The 27,862-nt window shown below is 41.0% G+C and overlaps 2 protein-coding genes across 11 annotated transcripts; one reads left to right on the top strand and one right to left on the bottom strand.

Annotated features, from left to right (window-relative positions):
* Positions 1-7: 7 nt before the first annotated feature.
* Positions 8-16,383, bottom strand: LOC109642304 (otoferlin-like). Of its 3 annotated transcripts, none has more exons than XM_069535905.1 (42): positions 16,172-16,383; positions 15,157-15,227; positions 13,928-14,054; positions 13,788-13,842; positions 13,503-13,634; positions 13,339-13,401; positions 13,160-13,244; positions 12,898-13,057; positions 12,406-12,592; positions 12,150-12,336; positions 11,776-11,999; positions 11,245-11,353; positions 10,802-10,985; positions 10,449-10,569; positions 10,283-10,383; positions 10,080-10,170; positions 9,857-9,973; positions 9,588-9,740; positions 9,319-9,508; positions 9,097-9,221; positions 8,876-9,010; positions 7,412-7,573; positions 7,200-7,319; positions 6,965-7,126; positions 6,648-6,816; positions 6,469-6,542; positions 6,330-6,356; positions 6,097-6,228; positions 5,758-5,830; positions 5,226-5,338; positions 4,911-5,048; positions 4,694-4,825; positions 4,449-4,576; positions 4,159-4,329; positions 3,857-4,017; positions 3,628-3,770; positions 3,413-3,501; positions 3,202-3,300; positions 2,789-3,030; positions 2,378-2,556; positions 1,692-1,792; positions 8-1,185 (listed from the first exon to the last, which is right to left on the bottom strand). In XM_069535905.1, the coding sequence occupies exons 2-42, from the start codon at positions 15,200-15,202 to the stop codon at positions 1,005-1,007; spliced, it is 5,388 nt and encodes a 1,795-aa protein (XP_069392006.1). In that variant the 5' UTR covers positions 15,203-15,227; positions 16,172-16,383; the 3' UTR covers positions 8-1,004. The 3 variants fall into 3 exon arrangements, with proteins under 3 accessions (XP_069392006.1, XP_069392007.1, XP_069392004.1); XM_069535906.1 differs by having other exon boundaries at positions 8,879-9,010; XM_069535903.1 differs by having other exon boundaries at positions 6,469-6,816.
* LOC109642305 (ensconsin-like) lies at positions 14,408-27,862 on the top strand. Of its 8 annotated transcripts, none has more exons than XM_069535908.1 (19): positions 14,408-14,539; positions 18,995-19,132; positions 19,214-19,371; positions 20,240-20,353; positions 20,468-21,048; positions 21,919-22,023; positions 22,204-22,278; positions 22,362-22,525; positions 22,643-22,742; positions 22,900-23,016; positions 23,636-23,796; positions 24,445-24,590; positions 24,694-24,929; positions 25,013-25,202; positions 25,284-25,452; positions 25,623-25,727; positions 26,085-26,135; positions 26,279-26,507; positions 26,925-27,862. In XM_069535908.1, exons 5-19 carry the CDS (start codon positions 20,922-20,924, stop codon positions 26,933-26,935), a joined length of 1,986 nt encoding a protein of 661 aa, XP_069392009.1. In that variant the 5' UTR covers positions 14,408-14,539; positions 18,995-19,132; positions 19,214-19,371; positions 20,240-20,353; positions 20,468-20,921; the 3' UTR covers positions 26,936-27,862. The 8 variants fall into 8 exon arrangements, with proteins under 8 accessions (XP_069392009.1, XP_069392012.1, XP_019962583.2 ...); XM_069535911.1 differs by lacking the exon at positions 20,240-20,353 and adding an exon at positions 20,099-20,184 and having other exon boundaries at positions 20,755-21,048; XM_020107024.2 differs by having other exon boundaries at positions 19,214-19,392.

Genomic DNA, 27,862 nt, shown 5'->3' with positions numbered 1-27,862 from the left:
CCAGGCATGTTGTACAGGAACAGAGCCAAGATGGCGAGCAGCAGCAGAGCAGTGACGATCTTGATTGTCAGCCACCTGTACTGGTCACACACCAGGTGTTTAGCGGCTTTGAAAGGGATGAGGAACCAGAGGAGGGCGATGTCTGGACGGCTGGTGGAGCACAAGAGACGTGAGGAGATGTTAAAGAAGCCAAAGCCAGACAACGATACTTTAGATAGTTCATAGAAATAGGTTCTCACGCGTGATATAACCTGTGGTAAGACCCTTTTATATACAGTCTATGGGTGAGTGTTGGAGCACCCAGAACTCCAGAGTGTATCGATTGTGTCAGGTCAAGTCTTACCAACGTGACTTTACCAATAACTAAGTCGAGACGAAAAATGTAGGATACGATATTAAATAAGATCATTTTAAATTTCTCTTTCGCCTTTTTACATTATTTAAGATTAGTTATATCTTTCTTCGTGTTTTCAGTTTTGCGCTTTTTAATCCGCGTTGTTCGGAGGGACAGAAATATTTGCTTTTTTGGCAACATAATTCATGCACGCGCTACTGATAAAAAGAAAATGCAGAAATAAAATTAACTCAAAATACAAAACACCACGAAGCAAAAGTGAATTTAATTTTATACACAGTCAGCTAAACTGTTTAATAATTCAGTGAGACTTTTGCTCTGTTTGACTACACTGGTCCCATTCGACGCTGAGCTGATTATAAAATGTTGAAAAGTGATCGTTAACATCGAGTATTTTGAATTATCCGTACTCTGATATCTGAGCTGAGTTGATGTATATTATTGAAGAGAATATGCATTTCCCATGTCATGTTGACCTACAAAATGACTCAGGATCTGCTTGACTGATATTATTGATTCTACGTAGTTTTTAGGCTGTGATTGAAGCGAAACCCCAGACAGGAAGTAAGCAGGGGAGAGAGCAAGAGAGCTAGAAGCCTTCTGGTTAGTGAAATTGCTGGCAACCTTCTGCAGGTGTCTGAGCAACATCTCAAGCTCCCAGCATTTTCTTGATCATGTAACCAGGCATGCTGTAGAGGAAAAGAGCCAGCATGGCCAGCAGCAGGAGAGCTGTGACAATCTTGATGGTCAGCCACTTGTACTGGGTGCAGACCAATTGTTTTATGGCTTTGAAGGGAGTGAGGAACCACAGAAGGCTGGTGTCTGGACGGCTGGAAGGACAGAAACACGTGTTAAGCAGAATGGACCATTCTACTGCTACGCTTCTCAAATTGAAACGTGAATGTTGCTGACATCACTGAAACAGTTCATTTACAGGAGTATTCTGGGAACTTCTAAATGATTCTAGGCAGAAATACACAAAAGATATGAAGAAACAGCAACTTACCATGTAAAGAAAGAAGAAAAGTCCAGAAATTGGTTGAAGCGAATCCATGTAAATGTCTTTCCTCATTTCATTAAATTGCTTTTTATACTACATTTATATTTATTTATGCATTTTTATGTGTGTTTACAATCTCCAGTTTTACATTCATGACCGATTTATTGTTATATTTATTCATCGGTTTATTGTAATTCTATTTATCGTGCTATTTATTTTATTTATCTGATTTGCATCTTTTTACACAAACTTTAGTATTTGTGTGTGTAGGAGGCGTAAAAGTAGAAGCCAGAGAATAAACTGGACAGTGGTGTGATGGGAAACCATCCTTCATACTTGGGTTTCTCCAGTGGCTCCGGTTCGTTGCGTCCTTCACCCACTGGGCTTTTTTCTGCTTCCTCTCCGGTCAGAAGGTGAAGCTCTGCTTCCACTTTTCCCTGTAAAGACAATTTTGTTTGATTATTTAGATCCGCAAATAACTTAATTTTAACGTACAGTCTTGAATCACAGAGGACAGACAGTATTTCAGTACTTATTTATTTGTATTATTTTATTCCTTCATCTAATTTTCAAACTTTTATGCAGATTTATCCTTTTACTTCTTTCACCTTTTTTAAACTAGACGTGAGAGAATTGAGTCAAACTGTACAACTTCTATACATTCAGACATTTTACTGACCTGAGCAGAGTCACTACACCACTCTGATCCAGGCTTAAATATGAATGATATGAATCATGCTGACTTTATTGATCCTCTGACTTTACCTCCAGCACCACTGTAAGGTTCCTAATTTGTATTTTTGGGTAAAACATCTTTCATCATTTGGATAGATTGTCATGACATTTGTTAAGCACTTCGATGTCACACTCTGTCACACTAAATTGTAAGAACTTTCCTGTCAAGTCAAAACTCTCCGTCCTCAGCGAATCATGGTAAATATCATATCTGCGTCTGTGAACATCTGTATGCAGCCTCACAGATCCACGAGCAGAGCAGCAGACAGCTTTGTTCGTTGACTCACCGTCAGCTCAAACTCGTCATCTTCATTTCTGGCCACAAATGGCCACCAGCCCTTGATCCTCTTCTGTTTGAAGATGGAGACGCAGGGCATCTCCGCCTCATTTGTCACCATCTCAATAGTGCACTGCTTGGGAGTCTTTGCACCGCGTGGGAAACGATTCAGGTCCAGCTCAATAGCCCCTATAAAGAGATATTATTCAACTTAGATACATGTAAAAGACGTCTTCTCAATCAAGAAGAGGATCTGTTGAGTTATACATATACGGACATATGTATTTGGTTGTAGAAAGTATTTTTTGTGGTATCTGCTCAACAAAACTGAGTGTATCCTATGAGCAGCATCAGTTTGGATTCTGTGGCGTTAACAGGGATTCATGAGGCAAAAGGTTATTTTTAACGACGTCTACCGTACCTAAGAAGTCATCTGCAGAGAAGTGGTCGGCGTCCCACACTTGCAAGTTCAGACGAGCTGGAATCTTGTACTCGGTCTCGTCCCAGGCAAACATGGACTCTTTCTTTGAGATGACGATCTTCTCCTCAGCCATGAGGTAGTCAAAGGGGTAGACGAAGCGCCAGTTGAAATTGCCCTCCCCGGTGATGGAGTGGTAGTGGACGTCAGTGTCCTGCTTGTCCTCCTGCTGCCCTTTAAGCCAACTGTTGAAAGGCAGTGGTGAGGGACAAATTCACAATGTTGAACAAATAAAGTGTTGTTTTCAATCGAGGTAAGAAATTAAAACATTTTCTATCGTATATAAAGAAAGGAAGATAAAGAGAGTTAGTTAAAAGATAATTTAAAAAACATCAACTTATCAAACCCATAATTACCCTCGCACAAATATATCACTGGATTTCTCTCCAGTAAAGATGTCATCGTCCTCTAGAACGACTTCATCTGTGTTCCAGATGATCACCCTCAGTTCAAACCTGGATGTGAGCAAAAATCACCAGATACAGTTCGTGACCAAATTAAGCATTTCTGGATTAACGTGAATCCTGCAAACGAACTATTTGAGCCAGTTCCGAAAAGAGGACGTACTTCTTTGGTTTCCTTGGTGAAATGTCAAGAGCTGGACCTGGAGCAGTCATGTCTTTAGGAAACATGTCCACCCACATCTCAATCCGTCCCTAATTTCAGTTGAACGTGAGAAAACTCATATTATTCAAGAAAAGAACCACTGGATTATAGATTGAACTGATTTTTTTAAATGTGTAGTTGGTGTGAATAGAGCTGATGTGAATATTTCAATGTACCTGTTCGATTCCCGGTTTGTCAGGATGGAGCAGTGGTCTTGTTTCCACGTGCTCTGGAGCAAGTTTGCATCCGACCCGGGGGATATCCTCCCAGTGCTTCAACACAGTCAGAGCCAGGTGTTCATCCGTCTGCTTCTTCAAACCTGATCCGATAAATGGTGATGAACTCTTTGAGTTGATTTTAGCAAGAAGTTCAGTTTAATTGAGTGTGTGGGAAATGGACAGATACCGTTTTCATCCTCGATCTCAGTTTGTGCCATGAAGACACGGTTCTCCACCTTCACTCTTCCTCCGGGGCCATAGTGAGGCCCGTCCAGTTTTCCATCCTTGCACAGCTTAGCCAGGATCTGTGTGGGTTTCAATGGGTCCCTCCAAACATTGTAACCATGACTACAGAAAAGACCGAAAGTACACGACACATAAATCTTTGTATAAAACGAATGGAACTGCAGTATATTATACATTTAAATACTGTTATGTTTCTACAATCTTGTATCACGCTGTGACAGGAAGGTCCGTTTCGATTCTTACATGGCGTAGTTACAAGCGAGACCACACGTGGCTCTGTGTTTGCTGTAGAAACGATTCTCCAGGTCCAGTTTGGTTTCTCCGATCAGATCGTCGGTTCCAACCAGGTCCCAGTCGTAAATCGACACCGTGAGTGTGGAATCCATTGGGAATGTGGCCTCCACGTCAAAGGATCTGAGAGGATAAGAAACACAGGATTTGTTAAGTTTGTGAATTCATATTAATTATTTTGCTTAATTTTATAAATATATATATAAATATACTTTTCTGAGAAATACAGCTTATCCACTTACTTGCCAAAAAGAGGGTTCAGCTGTTTGGAGATGTAGTTCTCTTTGTCTTTGATTTCTGTCTTTCCCAGTTTGATTGCAATGTATGGGTCAGCTTTCCCATTAATGTCAGCTGGGTGCAGATCAGTTGCCTTACAAAAAAGATATTTTAAGCAAGAATTAAATGACCAAAGTAATCCTGTCTGCAGGATCCGTTCTCTTCCTGATGTATTTGGAGAAGAATTTAGATTAAAATACAGAATACGTACCCTGATGACATAGATGCGGACGAGGACATTAATGGGGTCGTTGTGAGGAATGTTTTGAAACATTCCCATGTTGGAGTCGAAGTTCATGTCTCTGGGCAGATCGTCCGACACTTTGTACATGCACATTGAGCCCTGAGGGGGCAGACACAAATGAATGATTACATTGGGAATCTGAGAAAGGAAACTTTGTGTCCTACCCTAAACATTCTGTTCTTACTTTGAATTTCCCAACAATCCTGTCCTCGTCTGCTGCGTTTTGGTCATCGTCATCGCCAGCCTTTCCCCTGAACAGGTTAAAACTGTGGAGCCAGTCCTCAAAGTTGTCAAATTCACTTTCCAGCTCTTTTGGATACACCTTTTAATGAAAGGGAAACAAATAATGTGAAGTTGATAATAAAAACACAAATTCAAACAGGTGGAGGGAATTCAATTATTATTAAAAAATAAATGTGTTAGAATTATGTGGCCAAAACCAAATGGTGATAATTTTGAGCTGGACTGACTGTCATAGGTACAACATTTATCTAACAACCTTCAGCTCATCCAACTTTGGCTTTTTCTTCTCGAACGGGTCGAAGGTCATCTTCTTCTTCTTTCCTTTTCCTCTCTTGGTTCCTTTCACAGGAGAGTCATCAGGTTTGATATCTGAGCACAGGTTAGCAGCGAGGACAGAGGAGGAGTGGGGTGATGGGGGGGGGGGGGGGGTGAAGGAGCAGAGCACTCGAGACTTGAATTCTACATGAAAGTTGCCAAAACCAGCTGTTATTGTGTACAACCAGCGTGCCATTGAATTGTATACAGCTGCTGTATACAATTCAGTGGTCATACTGAGAGAGGATCCTCCAGGGAGCTGCAGATTCTGTAAAACTCATTAAAGACAAATACAGTTGCTGTTTATGTGAAGTAATATGAACTGTGTAATTCAGTGAATGTTACATTTGCAAGTAAAATCTAGTTGATTCTCAAATTGAAGCACATTACTTTGCAAAGAGCTGGACACGGAGATGCATGAAACTTTGAAACTGAATAAAAAGCCAGTTTTATTTAAGGTCATCTGGTTTTACCTCCACCATCTGTAATGTCCGCGTCGTCTTTGTCTTCTGAATCTGACAGAGCTGCTTCTTGAGCCTTCAGTGCCTGTCAGAGCAGAAAGTCATCTCGTAACTGAGAAATAAAACCAAACTATAACATTACATTAAGTTATGAGTTGGTCAAGTGAGGCTGTGCTAAAATCCTATTTCTGATGCACATGGAAGACGTTTGCCTTCAAGAAACTCTGACGGAAACCTTTTACACGTGGTTAACAACTAAATGTCGTGGCCAAATTGTTTTATTGGCTAAACTTTCTTTCTTTCTCCTTGAATTTAAACTTCTTTTTTAGGTTTTTTGAAAGTTTTTCTTACCTCTGTCAAAGTCTCAATGGAGGCAAAGTATTTGGACCACCAGTCCAACATGCTCTCATCAAGCTCCTCCTCTTCAGTCTCATCTCCCTTCTTCCTCTTCTTCTTTTTCCCCTTTCCATCCTTATCGTCATCCTTTTTGTGCAAAAAGCATCACACGTCCAATCGGTTAAGCTTTGAAATTTGTTAATACTGTAAACTCTTGTGTTAAAAAAACACAAAAGCACTATTCTTACCTCAACTTTGACCACAGCGTCAGAGCACTAAGTGGAAAACCAGATAACACGTATTCAATGTACATGTATTCAATTCACACGAGGATTATTATTTAAACTTGGTCTTGTTCTGTGAATAAAATTTAAAAAATAAACTTACAGAATCGAGTTTGACCACAGTGTCCATCTTCTTAAAAGCTGGATCAGATTCCATGCTGACAACAATAATTTCCTCTGAAAGATAACAGATGATGAGAAGGTAGACCTTGACAACATGATTCTGTTTGTTTATATCATCAAATTGTATTTGGACATGTGGTTCCTTTCGTCTGTTTTTACCTGTCGTGTTTGACGACCAGTTGTTGGCCTGTTTGTCTGTTGCCCTGTAGATAAACTTCCGCAGGCTGGTGACGGCGTTGGAGCCGACCAGAGTGTAGCGACCAAAAGCCCTGCAGTCCACCACTCGGATGTTCAGAGGCGGGTGAAGCAGCTCATTCTCAGGCAAATCCTGACAAACAAAATCCAGAATTCTATTAATAAAAACAGAATTAAACTGCTAAAATACAGGTTTACAGGAATTTGTCAGCACTTGCGTCATGTTTTCTGTAAATGGAGTAAACTCTGATTAGAAACGAGAACTTTACAGGATTACATACCACTTCAAACCACTTGACAAGGGTGCTGAAGTTGGGGTTTTTCTTGTAGTTGGGGATGAGGGCCGACTGAACCCCCTTCCCTGCGCATTCAATGTCCACACGAGGCCGATCCACCTGGGCCAGATTCACCCTTTTCAGGTCCCTCAAGCCCCAGAACAAAACCTGAAGCGTAGGGAACCAATGTTCAATGTTGAATTATTTTTTTTACACTGTCATATTTAACATTTTCTTTTACCTCAATCCTGTATTTGCTGAGCACCGGTCTGATTCCCAGTGGTACAGGCAGGAGTGGACCGCGGTCCATATCTGTAGGACCGTCTATCGGAGGCAGGTCGGCTTTCCCATTGGGTCCAATCTAAAGAGACAGGACAGGAAAGCAACGTGACATATCAGTCGTAGCAGTCACACATGACACAGCTCGATAAGGTCTGCTTTTCACACACTGACCTGCAGGAGTTCAAAAGCTGCCAGCATTTCTCCAGCGGTGCAGTTTCCACGGTAGATCTGATAGTACTCCAGCTGCGGAGGGAAGCGTGGGGGGCCATAGTGCTCATCGGCCATCTTGACCACAGGCTTGGCAAACGTTCTGCCCATGAAGTCAGCTTTGCCCTGCAAGCATATGACAAGATTAAACCTAAACTGTCCACAGCATAAATCTGGTTTGAATTTTGAAAGCAGGGTCTTTTTGATCTCTTGTCCCAAACATTTAAATTACAATTATCAAACAATATAAATGATATAATCACGTGATTTTTACCATCAGCATGAAGAAACATGGCACGAGATGCACATGTTTCAACAATAGATACAGATGCACTGAGGGTAAAAAAACACAAAAAGAACAAAAAAGACAAAAGCCCTGAAATAACCAGTGAACTGCAAAACAGACATATTTATATGATAACAAAAGATCAATGAATTATTACTGAGTCTTCCTGAAAATGTTATTAAATCTCTCTTGCAGTTAGTGGTTGTGAAGAGTCCAAATTTTCTGTTGGCCACATACAAAAAAAAAAGCACAAAATGTGTCTTAAAGGAATGCAACAGGTATAAGTTCATCATCCTCGAGGACTGTGGAGAATCAGTTCATTGATATATATCTTATTCCTCTTGCATGCCTTTGAACACTATTTATTCTGCACACATATCAGTGTTTCTACAGAACATCAGACCATCAGAATCCACACTCTACTTATCCATCATCCAAAACAATGGTGTAATTGACAGGAGCAAATATAAAGAATCAGTCAGCAAAAGTATTTTCTTTCAAATATAGTTCAAATCAGCACGACAGAAACAAGGATCAGGATTTATTACTTGTCACAGAGGAACATTATATTAACGTCATATCACAACCTGCTTTTTGTGACATGTTTAATCATTCTAACTGAAAAACAAGCAAGATGTTATATTATTAGGTGACAGACACAGGGACACTGAGAGTCTGTCAGAGTTGGGGGGGCTGAGAGACAGTCTATTGAAACAGCAACAGGCAGCAAACTTGGCTTGAGGGCAGTTAAAGAAATCACAGATTGTTTCATGAGACATATCTAACTCACTATTCAGTCAAATCCATGATACTTTTAGTTCACAGCTAACGTTCTCTACAATACGTTTTACTTTGTGCATCAGATAGAAAATACACAGAAAATACAATGAATGCTCTAAAATAAAACCAAATATTATTTTTAAAAACATTAAATTAAAAGGTTTTGCTTTGTGAGTCTAGAAATTAAAATAAAATTGTTTGTTTCAATTCTTTTTTGCATTGCAGTTACAGCCTCTCGCCTGTGGGAGTGCTGCAGTCCTCGGACAAAGATGGACGAGCACGATACGGACTGTTGCTACGTGGAACCTCAACCTGTTTGTTCACATTAATTCAAACAGACACTATTTCAAAACAAACCTTACCACTGTGTCTTGATCATAGATTTCAATGACGATGATGGGAGGGTCGTCTCTCAGCTCATTGGCTTCTCCGAACAACTCCACGTTCTCAAAGACCAGCAGCTGGTCCCACGTGGGGCAGAGAGTTTCAGCCAAGACCTGGTGAGAAAAACAGACAATGGCGGTGATGTTGAATCTGCTGTACAATCAATCTTGTTTTAAGGGACTGAGAAGAGTGTGCTTACCTCGGTGACTTGACTTTGCGTGGAGAAGAAGACTCTCGCAAAGGGATCAGACAGGCCTGTGCTGTCAGCAGCAAACAGGCTGCGAGCTTGGTACATGTGGACCCTCAGCTGGAAGATTTGTTTCACTGTGGAGACGAAAGAAGGTATTGTATCTCTTAAAGTCTTAATTGGAGGCTGTTAATAAGTTAATGTGAGAGATATTGAATTGGTTGATGGTCTTACTCATGTAGGTGAGGCTAATGGGAGGTGAGCACGGCATGCCGGGTCCTTTGGACAACTTGTTCTCTTCAAATCCATTGGGGAGGCCACTCAGGTAGTCTTTGCGCTGCCTATTTAGACCCAGCCACAGATAAATCTCTATCTTGGACTGCACTGTCCAGCCAGCAGGCCCAAAGCCTTTCTTTCCAGGGATCTAATCAGTTAATACAATAAAATCATTATTTTATCATGACAAAATAAAGTTTACTTTACAATATTGAATGTGAACTCACCCTGAGAAAGATTGTCTTGACTTTGCCGCACTCCTTCCCTCTCTCCTCATCTATGCTTGAGTAAAGGATGTCTTTGGAGGGCACGCGTGCATAAGCAATGCGCTTCCCGTTACTTATCATCCAAATGAAAACATCAGGAATGCTGTGCTGAGGCTACAAGAGGAAGAATGTTCGTATATAAAACATGATATGACCACAACAAAAACATGCATGTACAACTTACAACACAGTCTGCGAGTGCAAGGCAAAAATGATATCGCAGATCTTACTTCATCAGCCAGGAAGCGCAGCTTTGAGAGGAAGTTCTGAGCCAGTTTGATTTTATCTCTCACTGTGCTTTTCTTCACCTGGGACCTCATGGCCTTCGCTTGCTGCCCAATGGCCTCCTACAACCAGAGACAGTCCAGCGTTTAGGAAGCAAGAAAAAAAAGTACGATATATACAATCAACAACTGTGAGAAGAACATCACCACTATTCATTTATTCACGTACCACTTCTGACATGCACAGCTTCAGCCTCTCCCTGTCAAGTTTGGTTTTACCAGACTGGTTCTGGTCCTTGTTTGCCAGCGCAAGAAACTGACTGAAAGAAGAAGAGCTCACTCAGTTTGACAAACTATATTAATCCATTGTAGTGCATAATCAATAAATAATGTTTTTACAATATATGGTTAATGGGCGTAAAGATAAAGTACCTGCATCCGTGGCTGAGTTCCTCCAGGACCCCCCTGAGTCTGCGCTCAGGATAGGACTTTTCTGTCTTAATGATTTCCTGCACATCGTTTAGTCCGTCCTCCTGTAGAGACAATGAAAGATGTAAGTTTGTGTGAGTGTGTGTGTGTGTGTGTGTGTGTGACTTACCAGTTTATATGCAATGTTGTCTATAATGTTGGCATTGTACAGCCTCCTTCTCTGATCCTGCCACCAACTCTTGATGTAGATACACGGCTTCCTCTCAAAGTACGGCAAGTGGAAGTAGTTTCTGTGAATTGGAATGAGAATTAGCTGCTTGAATAAAAAAAAAGCTGTCGGGTTAAATGTGGCACAAAAACGCTGACTTTAATGAAAAGGAATCCATCTTAAGTTGAGTTTTTACTATCTAATAGTTATAAATGTAAATACAACCCATGCTTTGTGCCTGCCTTTGGTCACTCATAAAGAAGTTTGTTGTTGTTTGCATTGTCCAACTATTATAATGAAATTCTTGCCCTGACCGATCAGTGATGACAGGCTTCATGGGAGGTGTAGTTGCCACTGATGTCAGGTCTCCGTCATCGTCCATCTCCTCCTCGCTGGAGTTGTGAATCAGTTCAGTTTCTTCTTCATCTCCGTCACCTCCACCTCTCTTCCCTTTGGTTTTTGTCTGGACAATCCCATCCATCTCGTTCCCATAGTAACCTTGCAAACAGCAAGGATAGTAGATTATAAAACGGGGCCTCGCTTATAGTACATCTTAAACTAATGAGCAGAAGAGTGTGCCCATGAATTCACACAAAGTACAGTAACAAAAGTTTTTAATAAATTGCGGTAACTGAAAGTGGAAAAATGAATTTTCATTCTGGAACTAATTTTTCTAAGAAAAACCAAAAAAAACTGTCCAATTTAAACAAACTATACAGAATTTATTTGTAAAATCAGAGTAGGTAATATTAAATACCTATGGTGACCTCAAAGTTGATGGGTTTATCTCCAATCTTTCTATCAATCATTGTTGCCTCGAGGAACGATCCAAAGAGGAAAAATTCCTCGACCTTCCCAGTTGCAGTCTGTGAAATAAAGAAGCAAGTGTGAGTATCTGGACGTGAGAAAACACTGTCCTACGTTTCCTTAATTGAATAAAATTTAGAAACCACACCAAACAATTGATTTCAACACATTTTAACAGATGACACTTCAATAATATAGGGAGTGATGTAGTCGTCCTGATGGTCCTGTAAGACAAGCTGTTGGACAGAGAGAAATGAATCCCTGACCACCTGTGGATACGGTCCCACTGTCCTCAATTGAATTTGCTGTGTGACTTACATTGTCTGCCAGAAAAAAGAAGCCACATGAATGCAAACAGCGTGTTAATAATGCACCAGGTGGGCTAAATAAAGACAATGAATAATTCACATTAGCTGCAGCACAATGACCCCAGAAACAATTGGTTTCCTCTGCATGGCCGCTCATCCAGGCAGGGACCCACCTCTGAGATGTTGGGCACTCCCTCCACCTGCGCCTCTGTGGAGCTGGCAACCTCAGGGGAGGAGGGGTCCAGGATCTCCACACCCAGGCTGATGAGCAGACGGGCTCTGAAGGACACCCCCTCTCCGAGTCCCTCGTTCAACTCCTGGTATTCGTCCATCAGGCTGTAGGTACGAGTGGAGCCGTACATGTTGACCCAGGCAGGCCCCAGTGTGGGAAGGAAGCCTTTGAAATATAAAATAAGTAGAATTAGCAATTCAAAATGTGCAGCTTATGTTATGGACGGAAAAGACTGAGTACTGAAGATTCCATATCAAATCTTCCATATTTGCAAGATTCAAATAATTATTCTTAAAAGACCAAATAATAAATCACCTTTGTCCCCGTCATTGGAGATCTTCCGAAGGTCCAGGAAGTGTGTTCCTATAGCGACATCGTTCACTTTATCAGAGTCACGGAGCTGGATCTTCATGCGTTTGCACAGCGGTGGAAACATCTCAGTGAAAACTATTTGCTCGTTCCAGATGGGCTCGTAGCAGCTCTTCTGAACTGATGTTTTCCCCTGTGATCACATATTACAGTTATTGTCTACATGTCACAGAAATAAGAGGCAGATATCTTTGTCACGTACCTTCTGTCCAGCAAACTGTACTTGAACGTACGGATCAACCAGGTCCTTATTTTCTCCGATGAAGGCCTTCTTAACATTGGCCATGATGCTGGTGTTCATTCTTGGGAGTCCCTCCGCTCTATAGATTTTCAGGTAATAGCGAGCCCACTGTCGCTCTGCAGGCACCCCCTCGGGTATTAAGAGATTGCTAAAACAGAAACAGGAAATGATGAAACTTGACGAGTCAACTGACACATTTACAGTTACATGGTACTTTGTGAAGCTGAGAAAGATGCAGGATTACAGAATTATTAAAGGTTCAGTGTGCAAAATTTAGTGACATCTAGAGGTGAAGTTTCATGTTGTAGCGTAACACCCCTCACCTCACCCACCCCTTCCACACTTGAGAAAGAACCTGTGGCAGTCTTCAGTTGTCATAAAAACTCATAAAGTGTTTAGTTTGTCCAGTCTGGGCTACTAAGAATTTATTATGCACTACGAAAATGTACCCACCCCTCTATGTCATCCTCATCAGACTCATTGGCCTTGTGCGGAGTCTTTATCGTGTCTCCTTTGGCCACAACTGCGACATCACACTTAACGTAGCCTTTACAGCCCGCTGTGATGTCGTCAGGGTCAGACAACAGAGCCCATTTGTGGTAAAACTGATGTTCTGCAAGAAAAAAAACAGAAAATAAATTATCCAAATGCTGAGATGTATTTATTGTTGGTATTTACTTGTAATAATAAGCCTGACTTTATGGTGATCCTTTACCTGGCTGAGTGTAGATTGTGCCAACGTCCAGTTTAAATGTCCCAACCAGCGTTCCACTACGCAGAAGGTTTTTAGAGTGGATGACCTGAGGGTGCGTCCAGGGAAATAAACAATCAATACACTGGTCTTGTGGCAGAATCAGGTTGATAATGCACTGATGAATAAAATGAACAACTTACAGACAACTTCAGGATTTTGTCAAACATAACATCTGGAGGGACGTGGAAGTCAAAGACAAAGTACTGGAAAAAAGAAGAGTTTGTGATGATATTGACTGTATCAAGGTCCTATTTACATTTACATGTACTTTTTTTTTTAAATTGTGTTGTTATGATTGACTCACTTCATTGTAGTATGGACAGTTGGTTGATTCCTTCATTGAGGTGTATTTTTTATCTTCTCCAATCTCAACACAGACCATGGGATCCATGTTCAGTCCAATCAGCTGTCTGGCCTCAATCACTGTCACACTCACCTGGAATCAAGTGATGAAGTGGTACAGAGTAACTGGCAGGTAGACTAATTGATTGGTTGATTGATAATGCAGATGAAGATCAAGTATAAAGTACTCTAAGCAGACAATATGAAGGGAAAAGATTGTGTCCATAAAAGGTTAGGTTTCTCTTACCTGGTAATCTACTGGTCTGCCAGAGCTGGGCTCCATCTTTATGTCTGGTTTGGATCTATGGGACATTTGAGGTGTGAGAACAAGGTAATGTAGTGTAATGCAATAAGAACGTGTCACACGATCGACAGGACAATGCTTGCCTCTTATTCGATACATTGGTGGTAACGGCTGTGACTGAGGCCACTGAGATGGTGTCAAGGTCCAGTCCTCCTCCCATGAACATACCCTGCCGATCCAGGTTTTCTGTCTCCAGGACAGCCGGCTCATCTGGAGATCGTAGAGAGGAGACAATAAATGGACTTGTACCAAAATAAAAGTGATTAAAACTTGAGGACACTTAAAGCTGAACGACACTAATACAACCTTTAACTTTAAAATATCACAGACTATGAATAGGAAGATTACCCTGAACACCTTCTTCATCTTTAACTTGCAATTATGGACTCCTCGTTTATATCTGTGTCTACCTGTGTTTTCCTTATGTTAAGATTTGTGTTTTATTTTGTAGTTTTGCTCCTGGTGTGTTTTCCTGTGTCCCACTCTGTTTCCTGTTTTATTTTGTAGTTTCTGCTCCTTGTGTGTTTTCCACATGGACTTCCTGCCTTCATTAGTTTGAGCCACCTGTCTCTAGTTTGTCATTAGTTCAGTGTGTATGGAAGTCTCTGTGCGTGCCTTGGTCTTTGTTGGTTCGTTGTCTTATTATGTGGTCGTCTCACCACCCTGTCGTTGTGTCTTCTCCCTCATTCCCTCAAGTAAGTTCTCCAGTGTCACCAGTGACGCTTTCTGGTAAAACTCTTTTGTTCTGCATTTTTGGTTCCACCTGTTCCTTTAACCCTGACAATATGTAGCTTTAATGAGAATGTGCAATTTCCGGTGAGACGTGTGTAACTGACTAATTTTTGCAGTTTAAACTGTCAGAATCAGGCGTAACTTCAACATGCTGAACTGTAGATCGGTTAAAAATACAAAAACAGGAATTTATCTCCAATGTTCAATTAGGAAACTTTTAAAATATAGAAAAAATAAAAGAGTTTTGAACAGAGGATGGGTAATGTTTCAGTTCACACACAAGTCAACATATTTTTCTTTTTCCTCTACATGAAAACCGATAAACACTTGGACATGGAGCCCAACGGAGTTAATCCTCACGTGTGGCTGCAGAGGGCGCTGTCGCTCATTAAAAGATCATCATGTTACTAACTAAGTATTTATTTCTTCAGGATAAGCGTGTATGTAAAATATTTAGTGTCTGGGCATGAGTGTGCACCAGTGGGCTGAGAGGTGCTTTAATTCAGCATGAGTTTGTATCAGCCAGGATTTTCTCACTTCTTTGATCTATTCCTCTGTCAACCATCTTAGATACTGATACCTCCGTTTCTGTCCTCCTTGTGTCCACGGTGCTTACTGCGCTTCATGGTGCAAGACACTTGTTTGTGTGCTCTGTGGAAGGAAGGAATTCATCAAGTAAACATTGAGGTATATTTTGTAAATGCAATTACTCTCTTCTAACATGGAAAAAACAACAACAACATAAATTAATTGAAAACCAGAGATTAACTTTGTATGCACCCAAAACTTTTCTGTCCAAAAAGTCATAAAACTCTGTTGCTCAGTGGTGTAGAGCCACGACAGACATGACACTCTTCTCAAACATCTTACAGACAGAAGGAGGTCGACATCTCATTGCTACAAAAAAGAGCAGCTGGAAAATGTCTAAATATTTAAAACAATTATTCAGATCTTTGAGGAACAAAAAAATATGCCGTAGGAAACATTTCACTGTCATTGAAGTAACAACACCCTGTCTGTGTGATACCACACCTTGGTTTAGGCTTCAAAAGGGGCTCTCAATTATTTAAATCAGCCAGTATTAATATCTCAATTAAATAGGATTACATTTCAGATGGATTGTGAAAAATAAAACACTTATAATTAATCTGTGGTAATCAATCAAGTGCCCGTGATGCACAGAGGGGGAAAACATTTCAATCTGTTTATTTTTTAGCAGATATATAGGTATTTTCTTAAGGTAAAAATTTTGCTACTTGGTTTGATGTGTAATAAAAACAATTACAATGTATTTTAACACGTCACAATGTTTTAAAAAGTAAAAAACCCCTATGAATGTCAAATTGTATAAACAATACTAATCCAGGTTAGAATTCACAAAAAACATGCAATAAAAAAAAATAACTGCACCAGATACAGAATGCAATAATTCAAATATTTCTGTGGTAACTAAAAAAGTCAGTTTAACTATTTGATTAACAAATATTAATCATTAAAAACTCCCTACTTAAAAAACACCAAGTTCTGTATAAGCAAAAAGCTGAGTCCTAAATGTCAAAGCGTTTCTTCTGATGAAATAATGTAATTATACATACCATACAGGGAAATTATGCTCTTGTCTCCCTTCTCCTGAGCAGCTCCAAAGGCAGCTCCCTGTTTTTTTTCTGAAATGAAGGCAACACTACATAAACATTTTAGACATTTACACAGCAGTAGGAATAAGGCTACAAAGTAAAGTTGTTCAGAAAAGAATTGGGCTTGTCCAAGTCCTGAGTTGGGCAGGAGTGATGTGATACACCGATGAATAGTGCATGAGTGTTGAACCCGAGACTGGTAACTATAACTAGGGGCTGCTGAGAGACGTCACTGTGAGTGGAGTCTGCCAATCCCCACGGGCTCCGAACGCAGCAAAAGATATGTATTAGGCTTTTTCTGTAAAATTTCAGAACCTTTTTTTTTTTGCGATGGTCACTGGAAAAGTTAACCACACAGTCAAATTAATCTGATTGTTATAGTGTAATAATGTGATAATAAGTTAACTAAAGTAACAAATAGTCCCATAGTACTCAACACTACATTATGTTCATTTAATAAACATCAAATAACCCGGTTTCTGCAAAGGGAGGATAACAACACTTATTAAAATCCCTCTTGTGCTTAAAAAGCCAGAGAGCATCTTTTTGTAAATGTCATACCAAACTAAAACAAGAAGAAAAACTTCAAAATATGTGAGTATGCAGTAATATTACTTTATTGCTGTGTCACAAGTCATTGAATTTCATGAAAGTAAACAAAATATATCAGCCTAGTTGGAAGAACTCTCCTTAATCTTTAATAGGGTGCTGCTGCAAACTGGCTCCAGATGCATTGTCCTTTGTCATGGAATCAACAAATGGTGCCGTGGCCTAGTTGCAGCACCTTGTGTTTCGAGTTCTTTCAGGTTCGAGCCTCAAGCTTGATTGCTACTGATGAATTTTATGCACCAGGTTATTTATTGAATGAATACGAATGAGATGAGGAAATCGTGGTTTGATGTGTTTTTAACTGTAATGAAACCAGTGTGATGATGAACATTTTGCTGAGTTTAGCCATGCTTTAGCGACTCCTATTCAATGCAACTTGTGTTCAATGCACCTTGTGTTGGATGCTAAAGTACAACTCTTCATCTCATCAATTACACATACAGCCAGTCGGTAAGTCATACGTCAAAGTCTAAAGTTGCTGGTGTCCGATGAAACAAGGCTCTAAATTATTTAAGCGGACCTGTCAGTGTTGCATGTGGCATCCTCATTATGTGGACAAATAACAAAAGAAATGGATTTAGCGTAGAGGGAATAACAGGAAAACTGATCATTGTTACTATGTCGGGGAAATATTTTTACATTTTGCCCATTTAAGGAAACGATGGAGCACAACCTCCAAGAATATGTAATCACTACGAAGTTATATTTGGAACATATGTGTATCATTCAAAACATCATACTTTACTGAATGCAACTTTACCTAGAACTGTAACGATGCAGAATTTTCCTGCCTGCTCAGCCTGGAAGTGCACTGATACTTGCGGTGACACCAACCTGGACACTGTGGTGATGGATTCTGCCCTTAATCACATGATTCACTACAGGCTAAGAGGGGTTGAGGAGATGTCGTAGTTCCTCCGGGACGGATGGAAACCGTGTCACCAGCAGTGCAAAGTTACCGGTTCCCACTGTGGTCTAATGCACGAACCTCATTCTCTGATGGGTGCTGTCATCAAATGCAGCTTTAAACACTCTGACGTTAACATCAGCCACCAAAGAGGCCATGGTTTGACTTCTCTGGACTCATAGAACAACCATAACATTTACTTTCTATCCTCTCTTACATCAGAGAGTGTCTCAGAAGAGTTGATGAAGCTGTCGTCTTAAAAAACAAAACCACTTCATATCTGAGTGTTATCTGTATTTTGAGATTAATATTTTGGTGACACTCTGGAATATGCATGAGCAAGCGACCAAACCCTTAAACTGACACCTTTGGTGATGTCGTCTATGGTGAACCACAGAATGATTCGATACCAGCCGTGCAATCTTATCCCATGTAGGTCCAGTGACCAAAGGCTTATTTTGGCTGTAGGTTGTAGGCCGGTTATCACCATCTTCTTTGTGCTCCACTGACTGTGCATGGACACACCACCTGACTGAGGTGTTGTGTGTCATTCTAACACATCTCAGCCTCTCGGATGGGGGAGCTTGGCGAGCTTTGTCTCTGAAACACAGCCAGAGGGCATTGTTATTGTCGGGTGTCCGGGTGGGGGCATTGCACTGGTTGGCAAGCCCGTAGGACCCAGGTGGATCTGACCTCAAGTGACACCTCCCCATCCCATCCAAGAAGTCACTCTAACTCTGAATAATTGTTTTTTGCCTCTTGCAGTGATATAAAAGAAATGATCCTTCCTCTGTATTAGTATTATTATAGTTTTTGTCCACAGTTATGGACATTTAAAAGAAACTAAGAGTATGTTGCAACAAATAAGAAGTTGCTGTAGGCTAAAACTTAAGGCCCTTTTTCTTGTCTTCTTTTAAGTTAATATTTGTTTTATACTTTTCTGAAAGAGAGTATGCCGGACTATCTGTTAACTGTTCTTTGTAATACACTACTGGATCAATTGAGAACTATCCCTGAATTACATAAATATCTCTTAATGATTTTGAGACTGAAGAAATCTGAAAAACACAAACATTCTCAAGCAAGTTCTGAAGAGGTCTGGTTCCTGTTTTTTTTCCTTAGGCAACAGACACCTTGATGTGCCTTTTGTAGCAACAGCACCACCTAGTGACGATAGACCTTCACTGATTGTGGCTAAAGTTATGAATGCTATAATGGAAAAGTTGCAGACTTTGCGTTTATTTTATTTTTTTTATTTTTAATGGCAGCCGATCAAGGACGAACCTTTTGGGCAAGGTGTCGGATGTTTAAGCACGAGAACCAGGAGCTGGAGCATCAGCATGTGCGAGGGACACATCACCCAAATGGAGGCTGACCAGAAGCTGTGCTCGAGAACAGCCAGGATGGTTAGAGGACTGTAATGCTTTAGATTAGTTCAGCCTTGACAGTTAACACATCCTAGCTTTGTTTTGTGTTTTTCCTTGCAGCACTTTTCTCAGGAGTTTCTTGAAATAAGGACTGGGAGCAGTAACACAGACCAGCATTATGTACCAACCTCTGCTGGCACCAAAAGAAACCTGGAATCCCTTTGAGGATGTGAACCAGCTCAGTGATGCCCATGAGACACTGGACTCGTCCACTGGTGGTGAGACCTCACAGCATTCAGGTGACACAGACTCAAACCTGATCTCACATGAGGGACAGACAGACAGGACTGCTCACATTATTACTTTAAAAAGACACTCAACAGGCACTAGTGGAGAGCTGCAGCTAATTATTATAAAGGGATCCTTTTTCTGGTTAATGAATAAGTCATTTGATCTATTACCTAGAATGGCACTCAACAGAGGACAGAGCTCTGCCGCGGAGCAACCACATTTAAATTCATGAGATTCGCATTTTCATTTGGATTTACTTCAAATTACAAACATAGTCATCAGTTCCATAAACATGCCGGCTTGTTTTTCATCAATAAACATGAAATATTCTCTGCTGCTCCATGAAAACTCTATTTCACTATGTTAAAGAAACTGTCCTCGCATTGGGGCCCACTCCACATCCTTCCACCAAGATTTGTGAAAATCCCTCCGGTAGTTTTTGCATAATCATTCAAACGAACAAACAAATGGAGACAAAAACATAATCTCCTTTGCGGTGTTATGCATCAGATATTATCCTCGTCTGGAGCTGCCTTTGTGTGAGGATCACAGCGTCATTTAGGCTGAAAACATGGTGTAAATGACACAGTTCCTAGTCTAATGTGAATGTCAGGGCTTACAGACACTTGGATGGAGGCATTCTATGTTTTTTTTTTTTTGCTGTTGTTTTTTTACATTTGAAGAAGTGGTCATCAGTTACTTCAATTGTATTAGATTTGACTGCAACGCTGTTTACCCCTGAAACTCCAAAAGTGTTTTGTGGACTCAAACACTTCACCCGCCCCTCCCTCGGCACAGTGGTGAGTAGTTAATGAGTGAATTGTAATTTCTTGCTGACTTGACCTTGTCCTCTAGAAGGAAAGACCTCCATCTAGTGGTCAGACCATTCAATTCAAAGGAAGAATCACGAGGGGAGGGGGAAAAAATTACATCTTCCCCACATCTCTCGAGGATACAGCATCAGAGCAAGTTAGTGTCCAAGCAATGTGTGTGACTGAATATTATATAACCCCATGTCATGGTAATTATTCACGAGGACAGCCTCTCAGCTTTGCATCTTTTATTTTCCTCCCCCGTTTCCAGGAAACGCTGCATCCTCCATCCAGCAGGCAGTAAGGAGGGGGAGTTAAAGTGACACAGCTATATTCTGTGGAAGTAAAGCAGAGCAGCTCACAAGGGGGATATCTTTTTATAGACAAGACTCATTGAGGGTCAGAATCTCTCCAGTCCTCCTTAACCTCTGAGGAGACTGGTGTGACTCTTCTTTTGTGGATATTGATTTTGCTTTGATAATCTCCAGCTCACTGAAAAGGGGTTAGACCGGAAGCTTTGTTTGTTGGCTTTTCACTGTACTGGTTTGTGAGGCACAGATGGACAAGCAGCTGATGCAGGAGGCAGCTCCCTGCACAGCTCACTCTGCAAGCGAGAACCTGAAGGCATCTTGAAATAGAAATTCAAAAGGAGGAGGAAGAGCAGCAGCAGCAGGAGGAGGAGGAGAGAGATAGAGGCAGGAGGGGTTTTGAGTGAGAGCATTGGTATGCCAGGCTCAAAACCTAGCATGGCTGTGCAGAAGAAACAGAGTGGCATCCCTCCATCGCAGGGACCACTGTCTACACGTACCATCGAGAGCCAGAGGAAGGGGAATGGATTTGAGAGGACGGGAGGTGAGTAGATTTGTTGTTTGATGATGATTTTATAAAGTAGCTTATCTAAAGAAGCTGACACTGACACAGATTTGTGTTATTATATCGATGACGCACGGGTAGAATAACAGATTCCCTCTGAGACATGTTTGTGACGGAGCTGGGGACATCTCCATCTCTTTGGACACAGATTACGTAATACACACAGGATCCTGATATTGTTTACCTGACAGGACCCTCCAGCCCACTGCATTTACATGTACTCCTGAAGGTGTCTAATGTCTTGACCTTAGCTCGTCTGAGTCAGGAGGACCGGTCAGGTGCTTGCATGTTCTTTATGCCTTTTACACAGCCTGTCAATAGTGGCTTTTTTATGTGTATCAGACCCCAAGGCCTAACAACTCCCTAACAACCACTGTTTGAGACAGATACACCAGGCTGGTTTGTTTTCAGTTTATATACATAGCAGCTGCTTCTTAACATGTGCTTTACGATTTAAGTGCACAATGCTGTGTCGTCACAAAATCTCCCAAAATAGTAAAATTGTTGAGTGTCAGATTATAAAAAATGAATAAAGAAGAGGTCAGATGTGCTGGTGTTGTATGACTGAGTATCAGGGCAATATCAAAGAAAGAAAATTCACAGATTTCAAGAATAATGCTGCAACAATACAGGAATAATGTATGTACTTCATTATTTGTGAAACCTACTATATTCTCAAGACCAACTTAACAAGACGTGATGTTACTTCTCTAAAATGAAACATAACCTAAAATTATATCTTCGTTCTCATAATATTACTAATTTTCATTAATTCATGACACTCTTTTCGAAATCTCGGCCCTGATATTTTTGCAGAATAACATGCCCATTTTTTTCCCTTTCTTACAGAGAATGGCTCTTATATCAGACCAAATTCTCTGCCAAAGAAAGCAGCTCTGTCTGTCAACAAGTCGCCGCAAATCCTCAACACCTTAGCTGCGCGGGCCGCTGCAGGTTTGATACCTCTCTCTGTTAACCTGAGGTCACACTGACGCTTTTCATCAGCCAGATGTCACATTATGAGATCACCAGATCATGTCTTGAAGCATGACACCGTTTTGCAGACTTAATAATAAAAGGTGAAATCAATTGTGGGACTGAATCACCTGCAAAATATTATTTTTGGTATTCTAGCGGCTAATGGACTGAATGTTGATGAGAGGCTCAAAGCAGCACGAGAAAGAAGAGAGGAGCAGGAGAAGTTACTCGGTACGTGAGCTCCTAAGGTTAATGCACTGTCCTCAATTTCTATAAGATTAACATAGATAGCTGATAAATCTATTTATACACAGCCTCTCGGGAGCTGAGCAGGTTGGAGCGGGAGCAGCGGGCCCGGCGATACCATCAACAGCAAGTGGAGGAACGCAACAAAAAGATCCTGGAACAGAGGCACAGAGAGGAGAGGAGGCGCGCTGCTGTGGAGGAGAAGCGCAGGCAGAGGCTGCAGGAGGAGAAAGTAAGTGTTGATGGGGGGAAACAACAAAAAACAACTAGAATTTTAAGAGAGGACATTGATTTCTCAGCTCTGGATTTGAGCAACAACAAAACTGAAGCTTGTTCCCCCTGAATTAAGGAGCGATATGAATCTGCAGTGCGCAAGACGCTGCAGAAGAGCCAACGGGCCCAACAGAATTTCAGCCAAAACCCAAGGGGGAGGAAGCTGACCAAGAATGGTGAGTCGAAGATAAATACGCTTTCCTTTTATCCTCCCTCTTTTTAACATTACCTTTCTAAAATCACCTTTGTAACATATCTTGAGAGAGCAATTTCTTGGCTTGCATAATCTTTTGTTTTTGTTGCATTTAAACTTTATACTGATCAATACGCTAGTTCCACACCGCTTACCCCTGACACCATGGGAGAAGAACTTGGTCAGTCGCCTCCTTACCCCCACTTGCTCTTATCTGGCCAGGAGCAAGAGTGCTGGTTGTCAGTCAGGAGAAGAAGGTACTCCCCCCCCATGCCCCCCCAGATAACAGAATGTGCTCATTTGCTTTAAATGTTCAGTGTGTATAATTTAGTGACATCTAGTGGTGAAGTTGCAAGTTGCAGCTGAATACCCCTCACCTCAACCACCCCTTACACACTTGAGAGAGAACCTGTGGGAGTCTTCAACTGCCATAAAACTCAAAAAGTGTTTAGTTTGGGCTACTGTAAAAAAAAAAACATGGTGGCCTGTAGGGACGACCTGCTCCCAATGTAAATATAAAGTATTTAAATATAAAGGTCCCATTTTAGGGTAAAGAAAACAACAATTTGTCCAATTTAGATAATAACACACTAGAGAAAACATCCCTAGGATTATTGTATATTCAATTTCTGCCAATAGATCCCTTTCACCTAAATCTTACACACTGAACCTTTAATATTGTGGCAATGCTGGTGGTTTGTCGTGCATTTGTAAAACAATGCTACAACAACGTTTCCAGGCCCTTTTGGTTACTAACTCCGCTCGTTTTCCTCTCTGTTGGCGCACTGCTCCACATTTCCATCCTTCTCACTGTTCCCACCATTTGTGCATATTTCCCCCAATTTCCCATAATTATGGTGCAAAACACTGGCTCAGTTGTCCATGTTTGTCGCCGTGCAGTTTCATTCCACTCCATGAACACCACCACCACCACCACCTTCTCCACTCCTCTCAAACCCCAGCACCACTCTGATTCACTCCAAAAGAGGCCATCTGCCTCCCCAAGTCCCAACAACAGAAGCTTCCATCTGGCACAGGTAAATCCAACACTTCCTTTGGTCTTACATATGTGATAATGATTATGACGTAGTATTAGTTAAGAGAAAAAAAAAAAGCGGAGATTTCAAGAATATAGTCAAAATATTACAAGAATAAAGTTGTGACATTACAAAAGAAAGTAATATTACAAGAATAAAGATGTCATTCTATAAGAGCCTACTATAAACCTTTCAGTCGACCACTCCCAAACATTTTCTCCCCCTTCAAGTCTGTGAGCTTCCTTCTTTAGAATAGACAGTTTGCAACAGTGTCTTTTCAAAGTTCTGATACTTATGATAATCTGGTGCTGATATGCCAAAATATATCGATTATGTTATTGGGAAACCTCCATGTTCCTCATTTCAAAGCAGGCAACAGACACATCTCCTGTTTTGCTTCTGTAAAATGACACAGCCTAAAATTAAGACTTTATTTTTGTAAATGTATGACTTTATTCTCATAAAATTTATTTTTGGAATATTACTGTAATAAGACCTTATTCTGATAAGATTACAACTTTATTCTCAAAATCATAGAATGTTTTTCTTCAATAATGCTCTTTTCTAGAATAGTATAAATATGATTTATCTTTAGGATCACCCAGTTTTTGGGCTCAACAGTAATTTTGATCCCTCTTTTTGTTTTAGAATAAAAATGTAAAACAGCAAGAGGCCATTAAGACGCCAGTGAGTAAGAAGAAATCAAGCATTGGCTCAAATATCAGATCCGTCAACACCAATGTGAAACCAGCCACAGTGACAGAAAGCAGAAAAGCCTCACCCTCACCAGATCAGTAGGTTAAGATTGTGTGTCCGTTACCTCCACTGTTCATTCACAACATAGTCAGAGAAATGTGGATGAAGTGGGACATCTGCTCTCTTTGCTGGGTTTTCAAGGACTCCTCCAAGATCAGTCAGCAGACACTCAACTCCGCTGCAGATCGAGCTCCCATCAGTCCCCGAGGAGGATGCTGCTGTTTGCCGCTCTGTCCTCGCTCCTGGTAACTCGAGGCCTGTCAGGACATCATCTGGAGGTCGCAAGGAGAAAACGAGGAGTCAAACACCAGCACCAGTGACTCCCCATCTGAACCTGCCCAGCAAAGCTCCTACAACCACACCAGTGAGAGAAAGAAGTAAGATACAGGAAATAAATAGTGTTGTTTAAAAAGTGGTATTCAATGTGCTTCAGATATTGAAGATATTATTTCTTCTTCAGGTCCTTCCCATAGGCCTCCTCATCCATCCCCCCAGCCTCCTGAAGTCATGAGCAGGCCCTCAGCTGGAACCACAGACCCAGAGGCCGCCTCACGTCTCCTGGCTGAAAAGAGGAGAGAGGCCAGGCTACAGCGGGAGAGAGAGGAGCAGGAGCGTCTGCAGAGAGAGGAGGCGAGAGAGGAGGCAGAAAGGTAAAAATCCACCTGTGAGACAGAAACACTGCTGTAACAGGCTGTAGTATTGCTACAAATTACATTTATCAACATATCCAGGCGCAGTCGTGAAGAAGCGGAGCACAGGAGGGCAGAGGAGCGAGCACAACAGCAGGCTGAAGCTCAGCGTCTGATAGAGGAGAAGAGGAGGAGGGAGGAGGAAGAGCAGAGACGAGCCGAGGAGGAGAGAGCTCAGGCCATGAGGGAAGCTGCCCTCCTGCAGAAACAGGTGAACAGCAGAAACATGAATTCCTCCCACATTCAAGATTAAATTGTGCAGCTCCATCCCAACGGTTGCTTTTGTTTTCTTCATTCTCAGTTACTTTTATTGGAAGAGGTAGTTTCTGTGTTTGCTCATTGTCACCAAAATGTTCTGTCTCTGCTCTGTGTTTTCTGCAGAGAGAGGAGGAGGAAGCCAGGGAGAGGGCGAAGGCTGAGAAGCTGAAACAAGAGCGAGAGATGCTCGCACAAAAAGAAGAGGCAGACCGTCAAGATAGAAAAAAGGTGATTTTTATTTATTTATTTATTTTTTAATTTTCAGAGACATAGATAAGAAAAGATACAATAGATAACATTAGAAATAAAAGAAATACCATATACATTCATTTTTATTCAAATTTGTGGGCCATTAAAGAAGTAATTAATTAACTGAATTAATTAACTGGACCTAATGCAGTGTCATGACGTCTTTAACCGAGAGGTTACTGGTAATAATCAGATTATTTCTGAATATTATTCACAAATACAAAAAGCAATTCATCAAAATCAGTAATTATACCAAAAGTTCAGTTTTTTAAAGAGACTGGATGTTCTCACAAAGACTGCTATGAAGGGTTTTAATGAAAGCTGTGTTTTTTCCAGCGACTTGAGGAGATCATGCGGAGAACCAGAAGGACAGATTCTCCAGATACGGTGAGGTTTACAGTTTATTAAAAGTACATCGCCTCTGGGTTCTCATGACACACATCCAGCATCAACTAACAACTGACCAGCTCCACTTCTAAAAGCACCACAGCCTGTCCCTGACTATATTAATAAATCCTTTTTCAACACAGAGGTCCTCACCAGTCAGGCTCTTACCAACTGCAGCCAAACCAAAGGAAAACACAGAGCCTGTGCACAATGGCACCATAGAACATGTCGTGAAGTTGCCAGTGGGCACCAAGTCTGCACAGCTGGAGCTAAACAACGAGGAGGAGGTGGTACCTGTTGTGGCCTTCAAAGAACGCAGGTCTCTCAGAACGCTCACAGGCCTGGAGGAAATCCAGACCCACCAACGAGCAGGTGAGACGCAAAACAAGTGGGACCTCAAGTGGGAAATAAAAAGCAACAAGTCTGACTTGTTGTCAGATCCCCCCCCCCCCCCCTTATTTTTTATGTTAGATGATATTAGTGTGATATTAGTATTAGTGCATGCAATTTGTGCAGATCTAAATAATACACTAGATCTAGTGAATTTATACATGGTTTCATTAGGGGACTGTCAGGCCTTGGCAGAGGTGTGCACCGTACTGAGTGCCATTCTTGGCAAACACGAGTAGAGAACTGGTGACATTTTGAAAGCCAGACTTAATGTTTGTGGATGAAAAGGTTTCCCTGCCTCTTTAAGGTCTGACATCAAAAGTGTAAGCTGCTCTGAAACAATTTGATATCTTACCTTCCTTTCTTCTTGTTTTGTCTCTCTTGTTGTGTATTCTTCAGAGGTCATCTGAGCGTCCGCAAAGTGGCCAGAAGTTCAAACACTTTGTTGGAGAAGCTGCGTTCTCTCTGTGAAAGATAGGATTTCCTGCAATACAACACCTTGAACGAGCATGTAAAACTGCCTCATTGAGGTCATCAGCATTTGGTCACTTTTCTGCGTGTACCCAGTGGCACAATTGTTGGACGAGTTAGATAAGAATTTATTTAGTGCAGCAGGTTTCTGAACTAATAAATATCTGACAAGTAGAAGTAGAAAGCGGTGATGATAGGTTGCTGGCAAATGCAGTTAGTCAGTTATGGAAAGTGTTGCCTCTGTGAAATAATAGGATTAGCCACTTTAACAATCACAACATATGTTAGCCATATGCTATCTGCTTATTCCTGATATTTCTTGCACTTTTCCTTCCTCGGTTTCGTCGCTGTGGAATTAGAATAGCTTGAGGCACTGTTTATGCTAAGAACACAAGAGTTAGGAGTGTTAGTGAAAGTTCCTTTCCTGCATAAATTCCTATCTTATTGATTTTGTGAAGATATAGCAATTGCATATTTCAAAGCTGCTACGGACTTAGTCTCCAGAGACATTGCTTCAGTTTTGTGAGTGATGTTTTAGTTGATACGATGCACAAAGCGTTTATTGCACTGACAGTTGCTATGTTTAATATCTTGCAAATCACTTTACGAAGCAAAGTTTGAGATCTAAAGGTTAAGTGAGTGAGTTTATGATAAAAGCATATAAAAACGAATATATCTGATCATTAGTATTTGATCATATACTTTAAATATTGCTTATAACTATCACTTGTTAACTTGTTGAGAAGTCGAGATATGCCATATTTGATTGAAGTTGATACTATGCTGCGCCTCTGTCTTTGTTTGCACGGTGACTGTAACCAACATGAAAACAAAAGTAAAAATAAAAAGCACATTGAAATACCAAA

The sequence above is a fragment of the Paralichthys olivaceus genome, chromosome 12, assembly GCF_024713975.1.
Source record: "Paralichthys olivaceus isolate ysfri-2021 chromosome 12, ASM2471397v2, whole genome shotgun sequence".
NCBI classification, from domain to species: Eukaryota; Metazoa; Chordata; class Actinopteri; order Pleuronectiformes; family Paralichthyidae; genus Paralichthys; species Paralichthys olivaceus.
This window is presented reverse-complemented; position numbering and strand designations above follow the sequence as displayed.